General features: G+C 38.7%; 3 protein-coding genes across 3 annotated transcripts in view; 2 read left to right on the top strand and 1 right to left on the bottom strand.

Moving 5' to 3' along the window:
- Positions 1-458: 458 nt before the first annotated feature.
- caprin1a (cell cycle associated protein 1a) lies at positions 459-6160 on the top strand. The gene is given in 18 exon segments (XM_055154534.1): positions 459-763; positions 1438-1574; positions 1653-1715; positions 2661-2747; positions 2827-3068; positions 3148-3230; positions 3297-3440; positions 3511-3563; positions 3638-3715; positions 3787-3942; positions 4047-4143; positions 4215-4276; positions 4659-4763; positions 4906-5062; positions 5172-5283; positions 5285-5355; positions 5445-5551; positions 5636-6160. Coding segments are annotated over 17 exon segments (1830 nt in total). The 5' UTR covers positions 459-763; positions 1438-1439; the 3' UTR covers positions 5714-6160.
- A 51-nt stretch (positions 6161-6211) lies between these two features.
- On the bottom strand, positions 6212-10400 carry nucb2a (nucleobindin 2a). The gene is made up of 13 exons (XM_020938788.2): positions 10295-10400; positions 9872-10003; positions 9351-9458; positions 9134-9266; positions 8959-9062; positions 8691-8876; positions 8523-8613; positions 8364-8422; positions 8202-8294; positions 7952-8041; positions 7693-7863; positions 7476-7536; positions 6212-7384 (listed from the first exon to the last, which is right to left on the bottom strand). The coding sequence occupies exons 1-13, from the start codon at positions 10328-10330 to the stop codon at positions 7206-7208; spliced, it is 1443 nt and encodes a 480-aa protein (XP_020794447.1). The 5' UTR covers positions 10331-10400; the 3' UTR covers positions 6212-7205.
- Positions 10401-12635: 2235 nt separating this feature from the next.
- plekha7b (pleckstrin homology domain containing, family A member 7b) overlaps positions 12636-27492 on the top strand; it is a 60573-nt gene continuing 45716 nt past the window's right edge. The window contains exons 1-3 of the mRNA XM_020938917.2: positions 12636-12979; positions 13088-13164; positions 13274-13331. Of these exons, the coding sequence (XP_020794576.1) occupies positions 12897-12979; positions 13088-13164; positions 13274-13331 (218 nt within the window). The 5' untranslated portion in view covers positions 12636-12896. The remainder of the gene's footprint in view (positions 12980-13087; positions 13165-13273; positions 13332-27492) is intronic.

Genomic DNA, 27492 nt, shown 5'->3' with positions numbered 1-27492 from the left:
AGAAATAGCATAGCCTACTATACAATCACTTAAGTTATTATGAACACTGCCAAAGACATAGTAACAAACCTAAAAGCAGGACAACTAAATTGTAAAACGGTTAATACACAAATACAGAAGCAGATGTGCTGCTGGAGAGGAGAGTAAAACCATCCCAGGTCTGAGAAGGGCAATGGAGAACGCCTGTGCACTGCAGACGATAAGAGCCTCCAGGGAAATGGCATTTTGGCCTCCTATGCATTACATCGTGCATATTCACAGAGTTATGCAACAACATTCACGAAGTAAAAGCTAAAACTGCACTACATGCATTTTCAATGTATGCCTAAATTATAGTCACAGTTGTGTTCCCTTTAAAAACGTACTTACGTTGATATAACGACACACATGCGCCACCTATTGTTCATTCATGTTAAAAACTGGCAGCGCTTATCAAGAGCCTTTTAATCACATGTCTCGTCTGCGCCTTGTACTTGCTGGTACTACTGTGTCTCTCACTGATATTTACTATTTACTCAAAATGACTAACTCTGTGGCATTTTTCTAATTATTTTAAATTATGTTCAGGCAGTATCCAGGTGAGCGTCTGGGTCCTTGTAGCCACCGTTAGCTGCTAGGTCAGAACAGAACGGTACCGAGCAGCCACCCCGGTGAGACACCGAGCATCCATCAAAAATACCACCTCGAGAAAAAGATAAACATACCTCCAGACTATTAACGTTAAATCTGTTTAAGGGAAGCTCTTTGAAGACAAAGAGTATAAGGTAAGGAACTCTTGTTTCTCCCAGACGAAAGTTCAAATATATTTCTTACACAACAACTGGACAATGCGAGTTGTCGCAGCGTCCACATAATTGTAGTGTTTTGTACTGTTCTGATGCTTTACATTTTTACTATGTACCTAAGTACTAAAACATCAAATATTTATTTCTGCCAACATTACGACAGTTGACATCAATTTATTTCGCAGTAACTGTCTTGGTCTTCAGTCGATGGCTAGCTCCTTCAGCTAACAATGGGACATTGAGATTAGGACAAGTGCTTGAGATGGGCTAACAGGCTAGCATTACATCTAATACACCATCACAACAACCTGCTACAAATTTATTCCCCCAATTGTAAATCCAGTTAGGCTTTCTCAAACTGGTAAACAAGAGCTGTGTTTAGCACATTACATGCACACAACCCAACTTTGGTCATTTTGTCTCAGGTTAGACGAGGATGCAGGCAGGATATGTCATTGCCCAGTCTTGTGCCCCTTAGGTTGTCAGTTTGATAAAAATGATAATTTGATGCAAAGGCCCGATGGTTGTCAATGGTTGCTTGGTAGCACTATTAACAGAGCGGATTCAAAATAGTGTTGCACCACCATATAAGAGTAGAAAAAACAGCAGAGATGGTCAATTTACCTGATACATAGGCTTATTTTAATTTCACAGATGCCTTCAGCGACAGTTGGCAATAATGCTGTTCAGTGTGCCACCCCTGACCTGGGAAATGGAAGTCACTCAGAGACTATGAAGCAGGTTCTTGGAGTAATTGACAAGAAGGTTCGCAACATGGAAAAGAAAAAGGTAAACTATTCTTTGTCTTATTGCTTTAACTGTATAATACTTTATGATAATGTAACTGTATTATCGTTGTACTTGCAGTCTAAATTGGATGACTACCAAGCCAAGAAGAACAAGGGGGAAAAACTAAATCAGGACCAGTTGGTGAATGCATTTTTTTCTTAAGTATTGGCACATTTAGAAATTAGTTTTTAATAACTTAAGATGGGCACCTAAACATGTTATTCAGAGTTATGACTGTAAGATAATCAGTTGTGGCTGGTAAATTAGGTTCTGTGTATCTGTAGGGTTGGGCTATTAAAAAAATATGGCTACTAAGGAGTAACTAAGGTTACTTTATTTGTAACAATGTTGCACAAAATCAGAAATTGTCTTGGAGCATGAATCAGTTGTATACATATCAACATAAGAGGCAGAAACAACAAAGAAACTGACTTGGACAGTACATGCTGTGTACATAGTGTTCAAAATTAGTACAAAATGTGTTCATTTGGTGATGCGTGTTTTTTTTTTTTTTTTTTTTTAATGTTACTTAAAAATGCTACTAACTTGAAATTTGAAAGGGACTGCCATTTTCAAAGATGTTTTTTTTTTTTTTTTTTATGTCTTAACTGTGCGGGACTATGTTAAGACTCCCACCAAAATGTAGTAATTTTTTTTGTTGGGAGTTTACTGCAAAAATAGCAAAAACCTCTTTTGAGGGATCTGCAGTCTAGGAGTTGACATGAAAAGGGTATACGCTGGTCGGCAATGATCTCTCAAGCCGGTTTTGCTGCCAAAATAACCTGCCAGAAGATCAGGGGAATGGACACACTTCCTAGTATTTCCAATTTAGTGTGTGATTTATACTTCTATACTTCTGACATGTTTCCAAACCTGCCATAAAAAAGATTCAATACTGGCTCCACAAAAAGTCAGCATAAATTATTTTTCTGACCTCAAACACCCTTAAAATTTAAATGATGGGAGATTTTTGCACATTAAATCTTTGTAGCTTCCCTGTGTTTTTTTGTTGTGTTTAATTAAGTGCTGCCTTGTATAGGTAAGACAAACTTAATAGTAATCACATTTTTACTGTCCTTCCTGAAGGAGGCCTTGTCAAAGTACCAAGAGGTCTTGAACAACCTTGATTTTGCTCGTGAATTGCAAAAAAGCTTCATAACATTGGGCCAAGAAGTAAGTTAATGTTGTAATCAATACCTCAAAATGGACCATTAAAAAGTTGTAGTGTTAAATTCTTACTTTGACGATGCAGGTTCAAAAGGCAGTAAAAAAAACTGCAAGGAGGGAACAGCTGCTGCGAGAGGAAGCAGAGCAGCGGCGGCTAAAGGCTGTCCTGGAGCTGCAGTTTGTGCTGGACCAGTTGGGTGATGAAACCGTCCGGAGAGACCTGAAACAGCCTGATGCATCTGGCTCTCCATTACTCACTGAGGCTGACCTCGCTTTGCTTGATGACTTTTACAAAATGGTGGGACCTGAAAGAAACCATGATGTCAGGTATAGAAAATATGCCACTTCTCTAATGTGAAACACAGTTTTAAAATTATATTTGTGCAATAATGTCAATGGCTTGCAGGCTGAGTGAACAATATGAAGAAGCCTCTCAACACTGGTGGGAACTACTTGAAGGCAGAGACAAGGCAGTGGCAGGGACAACCTGTAGGTAATATTTTCATGGGCTCAACAACAATGTGCTACTGATTTTAACACTTTTTTTCATTTTAGACAAATTGTTGAAGGACTCTCTTGAAAAGGTATTGGCAAGCGGTTACTTTGACAGAGCACAAAGCCATCATAATGGCACATGTGAAGAGGCAGACAAACAGGAGCAGACGGTGGAAGTTGAGGCCAAAGAAGACTCGTTACCAGGTGACTACTTAATCAATAGAAAAGCAGCAAAAATAAAGACAGATTTTGATGTATATCTCATATGTTTTAGAAGCAACCGTTACTGAAAAATATACAGAACCTATTCAAGTGGAAACAGCTGAGGTAATGTAGCCTTACTTTCCTATCACGTGTAACAAATCTTAAAATATTTTTTACTTTTACATTTTTGTTTATAGTTTGTGAACAGGCAGTTTAATTCTGAAGCTGCCTACAGCAGCACAGAGAAAGTGGAAGAATGGACAATGGAAACTCAGGTAAAATGTACTGTGCAGTCGGTATTCGTTTGACTGTGTATAAGTTCTAATTTGTTCTTCTTGTTGAATAGATGAACTCATTACAATGTCAATCTCCTGCTCTCACTCCTGAGCCAACAGTTACTGTGAACCCTATCACCCCATGTCCCCCTCCTGACCCTGTGATCAGAAAGCAGGCAGTTCAGGACCTAATGGCCCAAATGCAAGGGACATACAACTTTATGCAGGTGATGTTGAAAGTGTGGCTTATTGTTGTATGGTATTAAATCACATGTTAAGACCCAAACCAGACTTAAAGCTCTAATATAACGAAATGTTTGACTTGCTGTAGGATTCCATTTTGGAGTTTGATGGACAAGCCCTGGACCCTGCTATTGTTTCTGCGCAGCCGATGAAGCCTGCACAGACTCTGGACTTGCAGCAAATGGGTACCAATAATAACTGTTGTTATTTCCCAAGTTGTTAATTAAAATTAATGAGTCTCAATTATGTTAAACAGCACACTCAGAATCCAGAGTTTCTCAAACATGTGCAATGACTGGCCCACAGGAATCTTCACAAGTGAGTTTAACAATTTAAGTTCTGCATGTAATTTTAAAGGTGCACTGTCTTTTTGGGTGGAGAATTCGCCACCTGCTTGTCTCCTTGTTGATATTATTGCTATGCCTGGTATGTTCCACAATATGGCATTATTGCCTTGCATTTAATCAATTCCACGTGTTGTTAATTAATGGCCTTGGTGGCATCACCTGCTCCGTATGGTTTGGTTGTATTAGTTATTCATACTGATGCTTAAACTTGTGATTAATATAACTTAAGAACACCTCAAGAAAGTTATGAATACATTGATTAGTGCCAATATATATGCAACACACGCCTTCCCTTCCTTGTTTTTTCTGCCTTTATCCTTGCCTAAGCCTCACTGTCTCTTTCCTCTGAGCAGCCCCCTGTCCCATGCTCTCTGTCCTCTGCCTTTCCACCTGTCTCCAAACCCACCCACACTGGTGGCATCAATGTCAACGCAGCTCCTTTTCAGTCAGTGCAAGCGGTACGCTTTGTATTTGAATTTATCTCTCACTCCTGCATTGTTAGATGCTTAACTTTATCAGTTCAATGGCTATTGTCTTCCCAAAATACCGTCTTTGGTGTACTTGTACTGTATATATACTTTAAATATTTTCCATGTATAGGTATTTAACATAAGCGCTCCAGTCCCCCCTGCCAGGGAGAGTCCAGTCGAGGCATTGAAACAGTCCAGTCAGTTTCCAGGTGGCTACACACAAAGCTTTAGCCAGCAGGAAAACAAAGTAGACCAATCTGAAATCCCCCAACAAACATTACAGGCAGGTAAGCCAGACAGCATGGATATTCTTATTAAAACATAATAATGATATCATATATTATGAAATGTGAAAAATAGTTATTAAATCTCTCACTCATCACCTACATCTCGCAGCTGTAGGTGGATTTCAGCCCCAAGACCAAGTGTTGTCTTCTGTGGGACATGAAGAACCCTCAGGAGGTACTGGGTTTGGCCAGTCTGCCCAGTTTTACAATGGCAGGGGTGCACCCAGAAGGTGGCCCCCGCAATGGACGGGGTATGATGAATGGATACAGAGGATCCTCCAATGGTTTCAGAGGTAAAGGAGTTCGGGACAGACTTGCGCATTTGTCATTTCTGGTACTGGAAAGGCATTAAATCACAGTTGTCTTTACATATCTTTGTCAGGCGGGTATGAAAACTATCGACCTCCTTTCACAAATGCTCCAAATAGTAATTATGGTCAGACACAATTCACTGCATCTCGGGATTTTTCAAACAGTAGCTACCAGAGAGTAAGGCTCTTCTCTCTTCTCTTACAAATGCATTTCTACGTGGCTTGTAAGACTTTTAATTGTTGATCCTGCTGTTCTTTATAGGAGCAAGGCTTCAAAAGGGGAGCTGCCCAAGGACCTCGCAGTCTGCCTCGAGGGAACGCACAAGCAATGCGATCCTAAAAGCTCTTAAGTACAGGAGTCATGCCACGTTAAACATTCAGGATCTTTTGAATGTTTTACTCTAGCTTACTTTTATAACATTTAGTTTTAAACTCCTCGTCCACTCATCTGAGTCAGCCTGCTTTGGTCTTTTTAGGTCAATTTTAACACAGTATGCTGAATTTCACAAGTAGAAGCAAGTATCTATGTTATATAATAACATAATAGCTTTTCCTGTAAACTTGAAAGATTTCATTAATTTATTTTTTGTACAAAATAAAAGCAAAAAATACCCTGCCAATATACATTAAGATTATCTTCTACTTTGTTCTTTTTCCCTTTTGTTCTTAGAAATTTAATGAAGCAATTTTTTATCTTTTTTTAATCTGTCATAATGGCTCTTGCACCGTCAACTTTGTACACTGTCATTGGTTGAGACTGTTTCAATAAAGTTGTGCTATATTATTAGTCTTTGTAGGGCTTGTTTTATTGCATCAGAAGTAACAAAATTGGACTACATGACTTTGAAAGAACATTTATTTAATCCAGCAGCAAGCTATAAGAAATGACAAATGGTGCAAATTTTTGCAAATTATAACACATTTTCAAAAGGGGCATGTTAAAGAAAAAATATTTCTGTAAAATTGGGTTGAGATTCTAAATTTAATAAAATTAATCATGATCAAATGTGATCGACAAACTCACACCCATTTGAGCATGAAAATACATAAACTTAAAGCCTCAAGAACCAAGCTAATCAACCCAGCCATTTTTCTACAGGGTGTACATCCACCCTGTGGTGTTGGAGCACACCACTTTACAGTATGCTGAAACTACTGCATTTTTGCAGAATTAGGGCAAAATTAAGTCGCACTTCACTATACCAACATCTAAATGTACTTATGACAAACAAAATATGCAAACTATGTGGTTTTGCCAAAAAAAAAACCCACAAATCTTAAATCCTTATTGTAGATGAGGTCCACAAAAAACCTCACTCTACCCCTCTCTTGCAGATGAAAAACTGACTACATCCCCAAAAAAAGTCTAAAAATAGCTTCTACCTCCTGCTCCTACCTCCTCTACCTCCTGTTCTTTAACCTTTACGAGCTACATCATTCAAGAGCATTCAACCGTAAAAACTTAAGGAGTCTCTTTCCTTATGCAGTGAGGAGAAGGAGCTTTTGCTGTATTTGGAGAGTCCAGGCATCCTAAATTACACTTTTTCAGTTTTGAGATTGAAACAAAGTAAACGGCAAAAACATTAAATCTGTACACCAAAATATCAGCAAATGCCCTGTAATGTAACTGCATTCAGTCTAACTGTTTCATAATTTTAGTCCCCCCCCCATTTGCAGTCCAACAATTCTTCAACAGGCAATTTTGCAGCTCCAAGAGTCCACCATTGTTCAAAAGAACTGGTTAAAAAGGCATTGTAATTTTTAAAGATTGTCCCTTTGTCACAGGAGCAGAAGTGGGGCAAGGGTCCCTGCCTCAGATTTCAAACAAAGTGCTATAACACATTATTCTGATCTGGTGGGGTTTCCTGGTGTCCTGGAGGCAGATCATTTGTTTGGGGCACACCGTGCAAAGCAGTGTCCTGGGCTGCTTCTGGGGCGACCTGGGCCACAGGTTGGTGCTCCTCAGGTTGACTTTCTTGGTTTTCTGCTACTGGAATAGCATTTCCTTCAACTGCAACCAAAGTAGTGCAATGTTATATAATTCATACAAGTCAAGCAAAAATGTATTATTATGTTTCTCATTAAATAGAAAACATACTTACTGTGGACCTCTGGAGGAGGTTCTATTTTCTGTGATTTAAGGCGTTCCATGTGCTCAACGGCCTGAGAAACAAAACATCGAATGTTGGACTTTGTATTTGCATTTTGCATTTTTTAAGATTTGGCAGGAATGCATGACATACACTAATATCCTTTATTATAATACATTACATTCAGTGAGACCCATCTGAGTTTTTAGACATTAGACATTCTGGTCACCTGCTGAAGTTCTTGTTTCTGAGCATTAAGTTGCTCTTGCTGCCTCTCCAGTTCATCTCTCTGTTTCTGCAGATCGACTGCCTTCTGGTTCAGGTCCTTTTCCTGTTGAGCCAAATGTTCCTCAAACTCTCTCATTTCTTCATCTGTGTAAGCTTGATTCTGCTCCAGTGTCTGGACATTACAGTATATCAATGTCAACATGTGCAGTTTGTTTATGATCAAAAGTTCAAATTACAATTATTGATAAACAGTGCATCACCTCCCAGCTGTCTGGTTCTAGAAATTCTTTTTTCTTTGTAGCAACCAGGAACTCATCTAATGAAACCAGTCTGTCTTTGTTTGTATCCACCTGCGAAAAGGAAACATTTTTAGATCTCTTTGAATACATATCCATCAACTCACATAAAATAGGCTCAACATATAATAAAAAAATAAGAAATAAAACACAACAGGCAACATGTAGTATGTGAAACAGAGCATCAGTGTTCTGTCATGTATTTGAAATATACCTCATTCATTACATGCTCTCTCATTCGTAACCTCTCCTCCTCCATTTCCACCATATCATCCTCTTCATTTGCAGGGTCATAGATTTTTTCCAGCTGAAATGACAAGGAAATTATATAGAAATCTATTTTAAATAAGACTATTATTGCTGATGTGTATTATACCTCTTTTGTGAACAATGCCTCCAGCTCTTGCTCATCAAAGAAGCTATCACCATTGGTGTCTGCATTGTGGTAAAAAAAAAAAGTATTGTATCATCAACAAGTTGTTCTCTTCTTAATATAAATATTGCAAATGTTTATTATTTAATAATTTAACGTTACCATGAATGTTGAAAAAGGTCTTTGGGTCAAAATCATCTGGATCCAGACCATCTGCTTCCTCCCAGACTTCCTTCAATTGATTTTGACTGCCCTGTAATTCAAGCAAATTACAATGAAATAACCTAATCTAATCTAGTATTATCCTTACCAGTGATATTTTTGCCTTACAGGATGATTGACTTTGGGGTGATCTGCATGCTTTTTCTTCATCTCTTCATAGTGCTCCTCCTCTTTTTTTCTGTCTTCCTCATTGAGTGTCTTCAGATGCTCTCGTCGGTCATGCTCTTTCATCATTTCATACCTTTTGAACTCCTCGTGTCTTTCTTTGTCATAGTTCTCCAGATCTTTAGTAGCCTTTAATGACAAAATTAATGATCAATCAAACAAATGGAATATTGAAAATCATACTTTCAAGCATAATGGACTGTGCATTTACCGATTTGATGAGGCGGTCCAAGTCTTCTACCTCAAATGTATGTGGGTTCATGTGGTTTAAGTGCTCAAACTGCTTTAAAAGAGCTTGGTGATCCACAGCTATGTCTTTTTAAAAAACAGTACAGTTAGACAGAAGCTATAGTCATTGTGACATGCTTTTAAAAAATAACACTTACCATTTCCTCCTTCAATGTCCTGTTTTGCTTTGATCAGGGTGCGCAGTCTGTTCACTTCTTGCCTTTTCAGTTCATCTAGCTTTGTTCTGACATTATGACTGACAAAATCCAACTCTTTAGCTAGTTTACCTTGCTAACAAAGTAGAGACAAAGAATCACTCAAAAGCACAGAAAATATTACCTTCCAAATCATAATGTCAGATGAAAATTTACTTACTTTAATGTCTTCCATGTCTGTGTTATGAAGCTTTTCTCTAAAATGTTGATCCTTTTCTAAGAAATCAATTACTTCTCTGAGATAACGGTCATAATGGAGCCCAGTGTCCTAAAATCAGATTTACATGTATTACTAGATTATATCCAAAATAAACTCCTAAATAAATAATATATAATCAAATAAACATGTATATTAATTAACACAGAAAACAGATGTTAGGCAGACCTGAGAGCAATTACAAAAAATACATGCAAGCTCTGACAAACACAAAAACTATAATGTCAATAGGAAACAGCTGTTGCCTTCACATATATGCCTTGGGTGCAAGTTTTTGTGCACTGTCAAAATGTCAATGTTTAAATGACAGCAGCAAAGACTATCCAATCTGTGCCCTCTTTTTCTCTATTCTAAGGCCACCATTATATAAACGGATACTAATGGGCATGTATGTGTACACAAAGTTCAGCGATAACACATTCGTAAACACTGGACAGTCAGTTGATATTACATGATGTACTCACCACACTGGCTGGAGGTGTTTCTACTTGTTCTGGCTCCTTCACTTTGGTCTTGTCTATGCTGATGGGCACAGCTTCCACACTCATCAGCTGGAGCAGCATCACAACCCAGCTGATGGTAAAGGCCCAACACAACTGGAACAAATATTACATTTAAATACATCAGCACCATAATGTTGTGTCAGTTACGGAAATACACGCTCTACATAGCCTACTTCAATTTATTCTTACTCATCTTTCTCGGTGTCAGCGCGGATTGAGTAATTGGCTAATAATAACCACGAAGCTTCTAGTTAGTGATAGCTTTTGCGAACCAGACGCGGTATAGTGATCACTAACGCGCTGACTATCCCATTATAATACAATCTTAATATTACAGTTCAGATAGGCGACTTTTGTACAAATAAATGTCACTTGTTTACTCACTTTTATCTGAATCGTAGACCCCATCTCTTCCCTCATACGCCGCTATCTGTCAGTAGAGGAGCCAGCGGCTAACCTAATACGCTAGCCAGCATGCTAGACTGTCCCCGGCAAAAACTCAATTCTCATTGGTCTGCCCCCCCGTCCGTCAGAAGCTCTGTCCAATAGAATTCCATGTTAGGCTGCACTGAATCTTACGTGGCGACATGACGAGGGCAAAGGTGGGCGTTTTTGTTGCTTCATGAAATCAATTGTAATAAATTGAGAAATTGAGTTGGCAGATGGCATAGGATCAATAATGAAACGGCGGGGATTCATGATAAATTAGGTTTTGTTTTGTAAAATAAGAGTATATCTGACATAGTATTGCACGACCCATGATAACCTATAATGTCAACGTCAGATCAAGATATTGAGCTGTAAATAGGCTACATTTTCTTCTACCAATTTATGTATTCTTGACACATTAAAAATGTCATTACGCTTGGTAAGGTGTGATGCTACTACTCCAGGAACCTCGTTAAAAGGTGTTGACCAAATTATAGGCTACCTGAGCTGTGTTGCTGAGTTGCTTGTCTTGTTTCTGCAAAAACATACAATTAGCTGGTTTTCTGAAAATTAGGGTCTTTCATTTATAATGACACACTCTCACCAGCAGAGGGTGATGTTGTGAAGTGAAGTCCTTAATTTAAATAATCCAATTGCCCTAATGTCAATGCAGTTTGGCAATAAAAAAATGTTCATTGGCCAGTTCCAAACTGAACACTTTTAAACTCACTATGCTCCAATGTATTATTTAATAATAATAATAACAGAACATTGTAATTTTGTGTAGGTCTAATAACAGAAAGTGAAGTCTACAGTAATAATAGGGTTTCTAAATACAAAAAGTTGCTCAAAAACTAGTTGTGTACTAAGTCCAAAAATCTCCAAAGTAAGATATAAAGAATATAAAGTCATGAAGTGCATGAATCATTTAGTTCAGTTGGGCTATGACTAATATAAGATTGTTGGCCTGAATAGCGGTGTAATAGGCAGCTCAGTGAACTGAAAGGTGATTCATCATCTGGATTGAAATGGATCTATTAAAAACACAGATTAAACCGCTGCTTTATAAGTCAGCATTTCCAAGTAGGTCTCAGCTATACAATAATAACAATCTCCCTCCTACTCTTTAATAACCCACTACCTCTTCGAGCTCAATTTAGGCTATCATAATAGAAATACATCAGACTCCCATTGTCAGGCAACATACCAAATTATTTTTGTCTTTATCAACACCTTTAGTGAAGTGTGAATCAGCAGCCAGGTTCTTGAGGAGGAGACAATAACATTGAGTCACCTTGCTGCATTGTGAGCCAGTAGCAGAGGCAGTCATCAGCAGCAGCACACACTGCAGAGCTGCACTGGGCTGCGCATCAGCTCATGTGTAAATTAGTATGGATAAGTGGCTGTGTGAAAGATGTAATAATAAATCATAGCGCAGGAAAATAAGAATAATTGGATGACCGGGTCTCTCAGGTTGTTACTGCCGTATGCATACTGAGTGAACAAAATGCAGGTGTGTTAGGTCTGATTGAGTCTGACACACACAGAGGTGCTGAAATGAACTCCAAATCAGGATCCTTGCAAAGGTATGACCTTTAAGCACAAGATTAATGCTTAAATTTCAAAAGCTCTGCAGTATATATTTTTTCCATAGTCAGTTCTCCAACTGTGTTCACCTTTACAAATGTGTTCCTCACTTTTTAATTGTTTGATGAATGTTTGATGAGCTATAATTTTTTCCCCCACAATACGACATCTAATATGTTGGAGTGTGCCAGACTTTATTCTTGTCTTTATTTTAAAAGAAAAATGCTTTAAAATTTATCAAATAATTGTATTATTATTTTCACCCCAGCACTCTGTTAACTTTTCCCATATTGGGGTTATTATTAAACGTTGATGGTGGATGTTGAAACATGCCTACTGTTCTCCATTGTAAAACATTTCTGCAGGATAGACTAGAAAATGTGAAATCGAAGCCGTTATGGTCATAGATAAATCATCAGTTATGTCAAGATGTGATTATGGTAACCTGAAAAGATAATAGGCTGTTTCTGCAGCCAACTTTGAATATTTAAGATGCCCAATTACTCTTCCTCACAATAATCCTCATATATGCAGGCTACTGGGAAGAGTGGCTATACAAGACACACCCATTTATCTCTTTCAGATAAACCTTTGTCAAGTTTGACATAACCTAAGTTTGTGCGCGTGCGTAATGAAAAACTAACTTCAGAAAAAACTGCGCATAAACCCCATGCTGACGCTTCCCATCTTTGCACTTTGGCTGCACACTTCGCTGTTCCGCAGTGGACTTCACTTATTATTCCGGCTCTAGTTTATTATCAACCAGACGGTGCGTTAGCCTCGGGATAACAGGTTAGCAGCACCAAGCGGAGGCGCGGAGGAAGTCTGTCTCCAATCTTTTTCAGCTGCACTTCAGTCCTCGTCCCCTTTAAAACTATGTAGCCCTAGCGGTGGAGTTATGATGTGAACTCCCAGGACAAGTCTGTGGAGAGGGAGAGGGGGGACTAACCGAGCCCGGAGACGAGAAATCATGGCGGCACCTCTCGGACGGGACACCTTACCTGACCACTGGTCGTATGGAGTTTGCAGAGACGGTCGGGTTTTCTTCATAAAGTAAGCTCGTTGTAACTCAGTATAAGTCAATGTCTTTGGGTCATTGGCACAGTAATTAGTCGATTTTGTTGTTTTATTACCGTTCAGTAACAGGTGTCTTTCTTGTAGTGATAAAACTCATACTACTACTTGGCTACATCCGCGCACTGGAGAACCTGTTAACTCTGGACACATGATTCGTTCAGGTACGCCGCAAACTTGTGTCAGTGATTTGCTTGTTGGACATCCGAGGACGTTTTTGCTGCAGCATTTTACGCTGGCGGGTCGCTGAGTGTGTTTTTGTTGCTGTTGTAGATCTACCACGAGGATGGGAAGAGGGATTCACCGACGAGGGAGCCAGCTACTTCATCAAGTGAGTGGCATACGCATTGTTGCACAGTTTGACCGTGTAAAATGTAATCCGGGCATTAGATAATCCTGCTGAAATGCGTAAAATACTCGGTTCATTTACACGTAGAACTGTGCTGTTGGTACGTGAGGGTAGCTTTTATTCAAACCTCAGCAGAAGTGGATTAAAAGACCGTGGAACTATGTAAACAGGTAAATGGCACGCAACATATTGATTTACGCACGGGGGTCTCATTGGATAGGTGAAAGCAAGTATCTGCCCGCATTGTAACGGAGAAGGTGGCAGTGCCTGGCAGGACAGAAGTCTATTAAAATTCTCCTCACATCGCCCATGCAGGACCTCTACTCTCTCCATTAGGAAGGTGTACTGCCCGCGTGGGTGTGTGTATACATGTGTGGCACTAATACTGTAAAGGTTGTAGGAGAAGGGTGTGACTGTGGTGACAGTGATGCACGATATGATTGTGTTACTGAAGCAGAGCGGACACAATTACCAAAGTCAAAAATGAAGTGTGTGTGTTTCGCTTCACCGGACAGTTGGTATAATATAATGTAACCCCGTGTTACATTCTGCACGCTGTCTGAATATATGAGTCACACAGTACAGCTCATGACATTATTATTTTATTCTGTCATTGATTCAGTGGTTGCTTCTTTAATGTTCTAGTGATTTCATAGACTGTATTTCTTAACTTTTCTTTTAGTACACTGTAGAATACAAACTTATGGACACTTTATTTTGAGTTATGTACCAGTCATTCTACTCATTAGATGCTTTATCATCTTTAAAATAATGCGCATTTGTCATTTGTCTGTTGCTGTTTTTCAATATACCACCATATGTCATTGTGCCATAGTGCGAGTCATCAGTCATTAGTGCAATATATCTGTATCAGAAGCACTATTGCATTAGTTGTTAAATTGCTTAACCAAGATTCTACCATCACACTGTATAGTTTGAGCCCAGTTTAGTTCTGATGTAGACTGGTCCTATTCTAATCCTGATTAAGTCCTGGTCTATTCAGGTTTAGTTTTAGGTTTAGTCATACTTTATTACCAGATTTGATACAGTGAATGGAGTTAAGTGTTTTCAGTCATGTCATCCAATCATCCTTTTATTCTCTTGATTGATGCAATTGTGACAGTTACCAAAATATCTTGTATCTTTTAGTCTCTGCTTCTTCTAGCTGTTCCTTTAAGGGCCCATATTACACTATTTTCTGATCTATGTTATAACGTTGTTTCCTCATCACAAACATACCTGGAGTGCTTTGTTTCTTTCACATTTGTTTAATACACAAATCTTGCATATTTAGGCTGAGCTCTCAGAAAACACTCTGTTCCACCTTGTGATAATGATTCCTGTGGCAATACAGGAAGTGCTCACCTGTGTTTTTAAACGACATACACCTCCACTAGAATTATTTGGATAATTTCAGAGTTTATAATATCTACTGAACTAAAAATAAGTGGTAGCTACTACTACTACTACTACTACTACTACTACTACTACTACTACTATTAACTACTACTACATGGCATCACAAGGTGGAACAAAACATTTTGAGCTTTGGAGATGTAGTCAGACCAGTAAACCAGGATTACTCAAACATTAAGGGATGAAACAAAACAAATTTATAACGACTAAAACCTCAAAAGAATCAATTTTGCGTAATATAGGACATTTAAATAATGTTGCTGCGTCAGTAGAATTTTGGCAGTTTAAACCAACGTGATTTACTGCTTGTATTCTACTATAACTTGTAATGTAATAACAACTACTAAGTGGTAATAAACTACTAATATTTTGAATTGTAGGCTGTGACTGTCACTCTCATTAATTCTGTTATATGTTAGAGAGCTAACAGCCTGTTTAATAACAAATTGCTTTAGAATATAAGATAAATACATATGGATTTGCTCTGATCATTATATCTCAATGGATCATTCAGTTAAGCTTATTATAGTGTTTGCTCTTCATAGTACCTTAGTGTTATTATATTGTTAGTTACACCGTTTATTGGACAGAAGACTGCAGCATTTTCAGATTCATAGTGTTAGTAAAAATCTTTCATGAACACTGTACACAAAGTAAATTAAATCTCTACTAATACTAATATTAGTAGTATATTAATACTAATATTCTACTAATGGTTGTGCCCTTGTTCATCTAAGCCCTAAATTAGCATGCTCTGAAAATTTTGAAAGCATTTGTTCACAGAAGTGTTGCTGCAGAGACATACATTGTGTGTTGAATAAAATAGCCTTTGTGTTTTGGGCATCTGCTTAGTGTTTTTTGCTTTGTGCAGAAGAGGAGGACAATACAGCCCTGAAGTTGTGTGATATATAGACCCTAAATGTCAGGGATCCTAAATAACTCAACTATTTGTAGCTTGTTTGGCATGGTGAAAGGATCCGACATACCCCCCTTCTCTCTTCATTGTATTTTGTGTGTTCATTTGTTCGAGTTTGGTTAGGGACAGGAACGGTGACAAGTATTTGCCCATTAGAGGTGGTTTGGCTCTGTGTTATTTCTGTTGTAGTAATTTTAATAGCTTGAAATCAAATGCCAGATTCATTTAATTGTTTAAACACCCCATTAAAACCCTTATGTTCGCAGTTAGGATACATTTATGCTGGTATTGTGGGGAAATTGCAGATTAAAGCTGTACTTACTATGAGCATGACCTTCACACTACGGGAGGTTTTGGGGATGAGACCGTCGTTTATCATTTTGCTGTGATGGCGGAACGTCATTTTCACTTTGTAATGGAGTTTGTCTTCTAATGTTTATCGCATTCATAACATCATTATATGTTGTATATTTGGCAAGTGTGCAGTGTGCATCATTACTCAAAGCAAGTTTACTAGTTTCTAATAGAGCAGTTGCTGATGTTAAAGGTGCATTCTGCATGTTACTCTCCAGATCTTCTGTATGCCATAAGTCTTCATTGAATATTTTGTTTTTTGAATATTTTATTTTTGTAAAGGTCCCAGTTTTCCTAATACATTTAATGTAAATATTCAGAGTCAGATTAAGTATGTTTAAATGGTACAAAACAAATACATTTCAAATCACAACTGAGGCCATGTCCATAGACCCATGAATTTTGTATCCAGTTTTAACTTAAGACTCAAACTTTATTTTATGTTTTATCTTGTATGCACACCAGATATTGGACTAGATCAGATTGACTATTGACCAGACTATCCATTAAAGGTCCTATATTATACAATACAATTGACTCTTGTGAGGTTTAAGACACATTAGAATGCTGTTACCTCCTTAAAAATATGTTTGTGTACACCTTTATTCACTAGCTAGGACCACACCAACAACGACATAGTGCGACGAAGTATTGATAATGTACAGAGAGATGGCTGGGTGGAGACTGTAAGTGGGGGCTCCGTCTCAATCTTCAATTAGCCCAGCTGGAACAGGACCCCCCTGTAGGGGTCTTATGACTGAAAGACAAAATAGGGGATGGGAGGGTGGGGTCGAGTTAGCCGAGACAAACTGGGATTATGGGAAAGGCTGATACATATAGGCTTCTGGGAAATTAAAGGCATGGTCGAGGTGAGCTGTGGTTCGCTGGTGAGAGGAGAGGGCGGCTGAGGTGTGGTCCTGCTGCTGAATCTCAGTTAATCATATTAACTACATTTATTAGTCTGTCTACATCTCCAAAGCTCAAAATGCCCTCTTCCACCTTGTGATGTCATGACGTGGTAGCTTTCACATTAACAGCTGCCTTTTACCTTTTGTTCAATAGAAATTGGCAATTTCCAACCAATTTTAGTGAAAGTTTATGAAATTTTAAAACACAGTGGAGCAATTCCTGTATTACCACTTGACATCACAAAGTGGAACAGAGTGTTTTCCATTTGAGAGAAAAATTCTGCCTAAATATACAGGATTTGTGTATTAAACATGTGTTCATGAAACAAAACAAAACTCCTGGTAAGTTTTTGATGAGGAAACAGCATTATAACATAGATCAAAAAATAGTGTAATATGGTTCCTTTAAAATCACAGTGTTGTTCATAATAATGGTACTTGATTTGTTTGTAAGTAGTAAGCAGGAGGCCTTGTAGTGGGGTACTTGTTTTGCTTTCAGTTTAAGCCCCGCATTTTCGTGGCAGGTCATTGATATGAGCCAGTGCCTCTCAATAAAGTGGTGAGCTGTCTAAAGAGCGTGGCACTGAGACTGGGCCGAAGTCCACATGGTGCTGCCGTGACAACGCCGGGCAGATTTGGTTGAGTGTTAACGATGGAATTTGGTCTTGATGGAGCACAAAGGGATTATTGTTCAGGCAGTGGTACAACTCACATTTATTTAACCTCACTCCTGACATATCTCTGTACCACTGTACTTTTTCCTGGCAGAAAAGTTTAATCTTTGTGTCAAAAATATTAAACTTTACCATTATAGCAACATCAGTGAACACAACATCCTTGTTGTGGTTTGTAGTTATGGTCGTTGAACATAAATTATCTTAAGTGTCTTATTACCTCAATTACTTTTATGATTAAAATATAATCCAAGTATTTCCATTTAGTTCATCAGTACTTCCTTTTAAAAGTGTTATAAACTCCAAGTCATTATAAAATACCAAATCCAAATATAAATTCCAACCCATATATATTCTATCACATTGTTATGAGAAAAAGGAATTAGTGTTGAAAATGTCAAGCATGTTTTATATTTTCATGTTAAAGTATTTTTGTGGTAATTTAAGGCCCTTAAATGATTGTAAATATAATATATAATATAGATCCTGCAGCTCACAAAGACATCCACCGTACAAGAGCACTTGTGAGGCAGTGTTGCATAGATTATTCCCATGTTGAAGCTTGGAAACCTGAGTTCTGAGTAGTTTTTTTTTACATTGGACTCCATGCCAGACCACTAGTGTAGGAAAAGTGCAATTCTATAGCTCCCTGAGGAAAGAATTGACCCCATTGAGGTACAAAGGTATCCTGTTGAGGACACCGTTCACATTGTTGAATTGGATCACAACGCTGCTGGGCACTCCATCAGGAAGTGTCTAATATCTCCGTGAACTACAGCAGTCTTTACAATACGGTGAGGAATTATAGGAATATCTCATCAAGAAACTACATTATTCAAGTCCAGTTGATCCTTTTGCATTTGGTACTATTTATACATTTGCTGAATCAATTGGTAGAGGTCTCTAGTGGAAAACCTTTACCAGAAGTAAAGAAGAACTAGGTCTGTGCAAAATACATATTTTAAATTTTTTCATCTGTAAATAAATAAATGCATAATAGATGAGTGTAATGCCATACTGTGGAATATTACAGGCAATAACATCTTCATGGAGATAAAGGTTGTTAACCCACCAAGAGAAAAGTTACGTTGTGCAGTGCACCTTTAAGCAGTGTAGGGGTTTGTTGTTTAATCTGCCAAGACATACATTACTGCACTGTGATGTCCATCTGTCTCACTGTTTTGATTGTTTTGCTAAAATCTTTAACTCTGAGTTTCTACTTTCTCCCCCATGGCGAGGCTGTTGGCGTACACAGGAAGACTGAAAGGAAGCAACCCATAAGCACTTTCAAAAACTACCAAACTTTAGCAGGTCAAAGCAGTTTGAAGTTGACATATTTTTCAGTTACAGTTCAGTTATGGTTGTAATGTGTCCTGTGTTTGGAGGTAAATAAATGATGTCATGTTCTTTCTAGAAACTGTAAACTGGCTCTGCTTTATGCCAGTCTCAGGAATTATGAAGTACACAATGGGTAAAGGAAGAGATTAAAAACATGATGGTTGAATACAAAGCAGCTTTTCTCACCGAACAATACAGGTGAAAATCAGCACCAGGCGATTGTGTGCGTGAGCCAAAGTGAGAGTGACAGTAACAGCTCCTTTACACATTATCTGTCGATCTAAAGCGCTCGTGTCTGAGTTATATTTTGTTACGCTGTCCAGATGTCAATGCAAGTGCATTTGTAACTTCATGGATGTCATTAAAGCATAGATTCTGTACATGATTAGGCTCATCAAAGGAAATCACTTGTCACAGATGGTTCTCTTAATAAGATCCCGCTACACTGTGAACACATGTGTGTAAATATTAATGGCTTTCTTATCAGTGAAGGCATCTGCTTGTGTCTCATCGGAAGTGTGGTGTAGATTGTATTGGTCTTTATCGTATTGTTGAAACGCGCTGTCACAACCTGTCAGCCACTGACCTTCAAGCTAAAAATAAATGATCTCAAATGGTCCTGTCAGTCTTTACAGGAAAACAATCTCATGCATCCTCATCCTGGGCTGTTGTTACAAAGAAGGAATGAGGTACTATATGCCTACTATGTACTCTACACTATATTTTAAAACATACTGCTATGATAAAGTAATTGCACAAGTGAAGGCAGATGGTGGCTCGCAAGGTCTATTCTCTTGGTGTTGCAGCTAAAAGTAAACATATGTTTAACTGCTCAAATTAATGTTGTAACATTGTCCTGTTAGTTCTGTTTCATAAATAAATCAATTAACAATCTTCCTATAGTTTACAGTGTTAAAGCAGCTTACAATTCAAAGTGAAACATTTTGAAGAGTTTTTAGTTTCAGAAGTGCAGTGAGAGATGTTTTAACATTCTTATCATTGCCGTGTCGTGTTGTGTCTGCGTCCTGAAAATCATTTCCTCTCTCTAACACACACCAGCAGCTTCATGAGACAAGATTTGGGACAAGTTTCCTCTTAATCTTATTGACACAAATACCACACATGACCTGACCTTGAAACATTAATTTTTTATATTGTTTGATGTTAGTAAAAAACAGATGTTAGTAAAGTCTCTGTATACTACTTATCATTAGCTATTAAATTTCAAGTATTTCAGAGGTAAATGTCCTTTACCTGCTGTACACTGACATTACGGTTATGTTGTCAAAAGGATTGGAAGTATAATAGAATCAAGTGTACTGTAGAGGCTGTTCCTTATTATTGACACTAAAACTAGGTTAATTGTTATTAACACTTGTCTTTTCTGTAATTTTTAGGAACAAATCTCAGTTGTCAATAAGCCATGCCATTGTAACAATTGAGATGGGACCATATTGCCCACACATCGAGTTGGAGGTTAAAGCATCCAACTGAATAAAGAGCATGAAAACAAAGAGTTGTTTGAAAGTCTGGTACAGTGGGTGTCTGTTTTGCAGTGAAGAAACCGCCTTGTTCAGAAGCACAATATCTGTCCCAAAAGATCTGTAATGAATAAATTAGGCAACAGGCCTTAGGTGGCTGCTCTGATAATATACACCCAGAATGAGCTGCTCAGACTCCAGACAGTCGGCACAGGTGGACCAGTCCGAGCTGGAGCAGGAGGAACAGGACAGGGGAGATGCCAGAGGCGCAATGGGGACGTGCTGCTGCAGCTGCCTGCCTCTTGAACAAAATACTACCTCAGACCAATATGAGAAACAGAAGACTGAGGAGCCACAAACCAGTCATTTTGAGAAGGAAGAGAGGCAGGAAGAGACCAGGTAAATTATATCAACAAACTACCATTTTAACCCAGTACCCATTATGTAGCCTCTGAAATTGGTATGTTTCTTGTAAGTAAGCTGTGCGTGTTAAAACTTTGTCATAGTTTCATGCGGCTCAAGGAGAAACTTGTGCACCTGAGTCGGTGCAGTGCCTCTCGGGGGAGAAAAGGAGTTGGTCCACCTCCCCCTGATTGAATTCAGATGGCATTTTTTCCTGCCGCATTCTGTCAAATCCTGAGTGTGACTGGGGCCGCTGCAGAGCAAAGCAGGTCTCGCTGTTCCCTCTCACCAGATGGGTGAGGACTGATTACTTCGCAGCTTCAGAGGTGGAAGATGGATAGTATTTGAAAGAGGAACGTTTTTTAGTCTATAAGCAAACAAGTTCAATTATATGTTCATACTCCGTACATCTAGCGTATCTCAGCGTGCATGCCAAATACTGTGGGTGAAAAAACAATTCTTTCCAAAGGTCATGTCTGGATTTTGACATTGTTTAAAACTAAATATAGAATGAACAATAGTAAGCTTTTCTAGTTTGTGAAGGCAGAAAATGTGGTCTGGTGTGCAGTGTGTGTCAAGACTTGCTAATACATGAAGTAGTTGGATTCACTTTCTTCAACAAGTTATATTTCTTCAAATGCGTTTGATTGCTTCACCGAATAAACAGACATTTGGGTTTTGTGCTGAATTGCTGGGTGTATGTGTTAATAAGCATTCTGAACTGCATTCTTCTGTGAGATTCCAGCTTCTGTCAAACATACCACTTGTGACTTAGTTAAGCTTGGTTTACTGTTGTTTCCTTGCACGTCGGAAGTTCACAAACTGAAGGTTTAGTGTGGCTCAGTATTACTTTCGGACCTTTGCCAGTTTTACCAGTGATGTGGCAGTTCTTGTGTTTATGGTTTTATGATGTCAGTGAATTATTTTACAGTTCAAGATTTTATTATCATTGTCATAGAAAACTACGCAAATTTATGATGTGAAGTGCAATAGCAAAGGTACAAGAGCACATCCAATAACCCCAGTGTAAACATTAGCAATGACATTCAGTGCAACACATATAACCAAACAACATAGCGTTCCAATGATTGGATAAAACAAGAGGTGATTACTAATTACTCATACAAATATTGACAAAGAGCAACTGGGTAGAACAGCAATGCAGTTGCTGTTATCTACTATTAGCATAAAATGAAATTATTTTATTTTTTACGATATTGCCAAATGCATACCTTGCGTGATATTATAATTATATACCTTAAATATAATTGCATTGCCCAGCCCTAATTTAATTGAATAATTTTATGTCACTTCTTAATAACCTGCTTTAGTAATATATGACAATGAACTGTGCAAACTATTCCTTGCTGTGGCCAACCTGACTGACTGGTGCTGTTTAATGGTGCACAGTGTAACAGTGCATCAGACATAAGGGCCAAAGCTCCCCAGAGCAGGTGTGGAGGTTAAAGCTGTTTCACTGGCTACAGCTTTCATTGAACTCATTGTCCACTGTAAGGTCAATACTTATCCAATGAGCTATTGTCTGCATTCAAAGCAAATAACATATTCATGGTCCATATAGTTCTTCATTATCATATCAGACAAGACTGATACAGTTATTTACAACAGTTCATTTGAGCTGACCACCACTGTATAGCTTGTGGGATCACTTAATAGCTTTGTGTTGGAGTTAGGCATGCAAAGTTGAAATGAGCCAGGATGCTATTCTGTTTATAACCACTAGATAATGCTGTTGAGTTTCTGTATATGACTTTTGTTTCCATCAAAATATACACTTGTCCTGTTCTAGTCATCATAGATAACTTCATAGTTTTAAATGGTATTGATCTACATCAGAACAACTATTAAAGAAAGAACCAGTATGAGAACCAAGTTTGAAGTTTTAGTATCATTAGTGTCATGTCATTCAGTATCAAGAATTATGGTCCATTGTTTGTTATACAGTAGTATAGTCTTTGTATATTGTTCTAGTTGAACTGTCGCCTATTTTTCCTGTTTGCAGGCTAATATAGACATCTGGCTATCACATCTTCATTCTGTCTTCTGGGCACTAAAGATAAACTGAGGTATGACTGTTGACCTGACTGTGTCCATCCCTCATATCGACCTTAAGCTCTTCATCCCGCTCTGGACTCTTATCTGTATGTGACTGTCTATGGATTATTGAGCTATAGCACCACTGCACAGAAACAGCCACTCTAGCCTGTCGTCCATCCGCTCTCCTCCAACCAGGAGGGGATCTGATAAAGAGTGCTCAGGAAAGCTCCGATTGCACAATGAGTCTAAGGTCAGCAATTTAGGATTGACTGGACAACTAAATGTGATCAGAACTTCCTGTGTGTTTGTACCAAATTAGAGGAAGCCTTAGCATGAAAAGCATTTGTAAATATTTTTGTCTTGGACTTTATAGGGACTGAAGTATAGTACAGTACAGTGAGTGATAGTGGGCAGAGCGTGAGGGCTGAACCAGCAGTTATTCTCCTATCTGACAGTGCTCCCTGTGCCCTTTCGCACACTAACTGAGTGGACAGATACAACAGCACAGGAAACTCCTCATTATTTATCTGCAGATTTCACACAATTGGACAGTTTTTATTTGCGCTACAGTCTGGTGAGTAGAAATGTAGAAATACATTATAATAGATGTTGTTCAAGTTTATTGAGAGTCCGACTGTGCTAGTGTGTAGCTTTTGCAAACAGGGCTACTACTTTGCTACTTTTGTGAGAATTGCTCTATACTCCACTCATTTGAACTGTCAGCCTAGCTTAATCTCACTGGATTGGAATGGGATTTCCCTTGTAGCCCGAGCAATTTTAACACCCAGTAGCATGCTAATGTGATGTGAGGCATGAGTAGATAGATGAGACAGAGCAGGAGAGGATGAAAGTTGTAGAGATCAGGGAAAACAAGACAGATTTATTGCCTTGTTCGTATGTGTGCATGTGTCCAAATGTGTGCAGGTGCTGTGAGTTTAAACTGCAACTTGACTTCTTGTGTCCTTTGTGGATGCAGGAGGCATTTTTCACCAGCCTCCCCCACTGTCTATTAGCTGATAGGAGACATTTGGAGCATGGCGTAGTCATCAGTCTGCTTGGGTCTCAGCCCAGGCTTGACTTCAGTTTCTCATGTCACGTGTGATGCTTTTTTGGGGGTTTTAAATATATTTTTGGACCAAACTTTCTTTACACATCTTTATTAAAATCTTTTTTTGTTGTTGCTTTATGTAAGCTTCAACTGTAGTTCTACTATTTTGTCAAAGCTGAATGTGAAAAAACAAAACAAAACCATAAACCCCACACATTTTGAACCTAATGCTGCAAATGATCCTATTAACCACAATTATTACTATCTTAATGGTTCGCTTTATAGCACATTTTACTGTAAACAACATCTAGGTACTTTTGTATTTATTAGTATTATCTAGAATTTTCTTTGATGCTCTTAATTCACTCATTAATTCAAGTCAATATTTTATTCAAAACACTATCTTATGTCACCAATACTTTAACTTTTAAAAAAATACATAATGAAGTAGTCTCATAAAATGTACTGAATTTGAGCAATCATTCTATATTTTATTATATTTGATAAGAGAAGCTAGCTTGGTGCTCAGCTGGTTGCGCATGTGCCAAATTGCCAGCCGAGTTCAGGTTATGCCTTTCCAACTCTCTCTAGCCCTCATTCATCATTGTCAAACTCCTATTCTCTGTGTCCGTTAAGGATACTGGGACCCTAATACTCTAACCTTATGACCACCTCTTGTATTCCTCCTTGTCACTCTCTGTCTGCGTTGTATTGTTGAAAAGACTGCATTAAAACATATCAACACATGGGGGAATTGCTCTGATGTCACAGTGATGCTGAAGAGAGTGTATTAGCATTGCAGAGCAGTGGTGAGGTAAGAAGGGTATCACCATGGGGAGGGGCTGTAGTGAGATGTAGGTTATAGTTATCGCTTTGTACTTGTGGTCTTACCTGGTGCTTTGGGGCTGATACCATAATGTATTGGTAAGGGCTGCCCTTGATAAAATCTTTCAGAATCCTACCACTCGTGGGGACAGGGCACAGCTCAGTGACTGCATGTATTTTTAGCTCCTCCTCAGCGGCAGAAAAGCGGGAAAGAGGATGTTTTGAATGAATCAACGCCACAGTGTTAAGCAGAGGACGTCAGCAGAGCAGCACTAGCAGCCAGCTGAGAGCAATACACAGGCAGCAGGAACAGAGAGGAGCAGAGCACAGCAAATCACAGACCTGCCGCAAACATGCTGGGCCAACCGGGACATGCTACTTTGCGTGCATCGTACAAGAGGCAAGCCGTGCATCGTACAACGCACAGGTGTGTATGCCTACCACTTTACTCAGGACATCTGCAGGGCTGTTTCTTTCTGAGTAGGCTAAAGCTTAAGTATTGTGGACTGCATGCTGTTACTTAGGAAAGTGTTGACCAAGCACTATAGGTTTGATAGGCTGATTAGAGCTTGTATTCACTGGCTGTTTTGATAGCCAAAACACATGCACAATGTGCTGGTTGAATGCCCTTAGGGACTGCATCTAGCATATTGTACTAATCAATGTGTATTTACAGAAAAGATAGTGGTGGATAGTGGAGGGAAAGGAGCCTTCTACAGTGCTTTATGATCATAGGTCATGGACCACTGTGTTGATGTAAGCAGAACTGTGCTGTCTCAGGCTAAGACTTCCTCTGCTACATGCACAACTCGAGTAGAGTGGCTCTACTTAAGAGGAGCTCTGATGCAGCCCCTCCTTCCAGATACCATGCTCCCTATAGGAATGCTCTGTTTACATGGGGCTGCTTCAGGATCCAGAGGGGCTTTTTAGGCCCTGCCCACACTGGCTACACTGTTTATGTTATATTGTACAAATTGCACACTTTAAAGGATTTATTTCATACATTTTCATCAATTGCATATATCCTCTGACCTTTTTTGGTTTCTAATGGATTGGTCTCATGTTAATCACTATCTAAACAACAACACATATAAGTGGACAGTCAATTTTCTAAACTGCCCAGTGACTTATTAAAAATTAATTAGGCTATTATGATTTTTCTCATTTAAATCTAACCTCGCAGACATGAGATATTGAGCTTATTATGATTCTGCCAGTGTGGCAGTGTCACCCACAGCGAGAAGGTTACCTAACCTATTTATCATTCCTCAGTGCTTCCTCATTGGTCAGGCCTCCTGCTGTGATCTTATCCACAGACGCAGGAGGCTGTAAATACTGACCACTAAATCTCACCTATGCATTTGAACTAGTGCTAAATTTATATTATTTTTATTACAGACTATATTGTGACATTTATAACACACATCAGAGAATCTCAGAGAATCTATGAACCTATAGTGTCCAGTCATGTATGGTGGTCCTTTCATGGGGTTTGTTGTGTTGGTTCAGCTTTCCCCTAGCTTCCTGGATAGCATGAAATTAGCTGTTTTGAATGGTCAGTTCCTGTAAACTCTCCCAGTCACAGTCATAACAGTTTAGCCAAGCTTGTCCCCCCATGCCATCCCTTTGGTCACAGGCTCCAATGCGACCAGATGCCACCCTGCTTCATCTGTATGCTTGGCAGTAGTGGAGGTCATATCTTTGTTAAATGCAGCTGAGTGGCAGGACAAATGGATTCGGAAAAATTACACAATTAAAACTGGTACAGAGGACAGTCACAGAATATAGACATAAAGGGGAATATTTTGCATCTGGACCAGGCAGTGACCTCTCCTTAGGCTCAGACACTTTTGCACATTTCCAGTGAGAGTTAATAAGTCCAAGAATAGCCATAATGATGACACATAACAGAGAAGAGAGCCAAGGCGTCTAAAGAAAGGAAGTACATTTTCAGGGTGTAACAAGAAACAATGACCTTTTAAATTTCCCAGCTAATGATATAGATCAGCTGCAAAGTGGGGCAGAAATTCGACTAAAAAGGAAAAAAGTTCTGGTAAAAGATCTCACTTTGCCGGTCAGTTCAGTTTCAGAGTACCAGATGTGGCCTACCTTTCCTGGATTCCTGACTTAATAAGCTTTCTAAGGCTCTACAAACGCTCTGCAGTCTCACGATACCAAGAGGGTCTAAAAATAGCCTATAAATTCAGTTAGCTGCTGCCAGCCAAGTGGAATCTCACTTAATTTATTGAATCTATCAGTTTAATTTGCACAATAATGTGACGGCTTGTGATGAGTAGGGAAGTAAGAGGACACATGAGAGGATCTTCAGGTGCATCAGTGCATCATGATATTAGGGCTTATAAAGTTTGTGGTGTCCTGCATTAAAAAACAAACAAATATTTGTTTTAGTACTTCCTTTACTTGTATAAACTTTGAAATGTGTAGTATTTGTAGTCATAATCTACCCTTTTATGTAATACAAAAATGACCAAAAACAGAATGGCATAGCTTTCTATTTTTGGTGGTGATATAGTGAAACTATAATCAGCCTCATAATTTGTGGATTTTCTGGAGAACTGTATTATGCATCAATTCCATTACTGCATCCATATTACTGCAAAACAGATGTGAATGCAGTCGAACACGCTGCAGTGTCATTTTTAGTGCTGCTGGTCCTATTGTTTGCCTGCATGCCGCTCATTGGACCTGGGCAGTGCAGAGGA

The sequence above is a fragment of the Boleophthalmus pectinirostris genome, unplaced genomic scaffold, assembly GCF_026225935.1.
Source record: "Boleophthalmus pectinirostris isolate CB_2022bp ecotype Guang Dong unplaced genomic scaffold, ASM2622593v1 HiC_scaffold_19, whole genome shotgun sequence".
Classification (NCBI taxonomy): Eukaryota; Metazoa; Chordata; class Actinopteri; order Gobiiformes; family Gobiidae; genus Boleophthalmus; species Boleophthalmus pectinirostris.
Note: the sequence above shows the minus strand (reverse complement) of the source record. Positions and strands in the feature narration are given on the sequence as shown.

Bases quoted from the DNA above. Each gene is read 5' to 3' on its own strand.
- nucb2a (XM_020938788.2), bottom strand. From the start codon at position 10,330: ATGAGGGAAGAGATGGGGTCTACGATTCAGATAAAA. The intron at 9,459-9,871 runs GTGAGTACATCA...ATCTGATTTTAG, and splicing joins AAACACCTCCAGCCAGTGTG to GACACTGGGCTCCATTATGA. The intron at 8,423-8,522 runs GTAACGTTAAAT...ACCACAATGCAG, and splicing joins GACCTTTTTCAACATTCATG to ACACCAATGGTGATAGCTTC.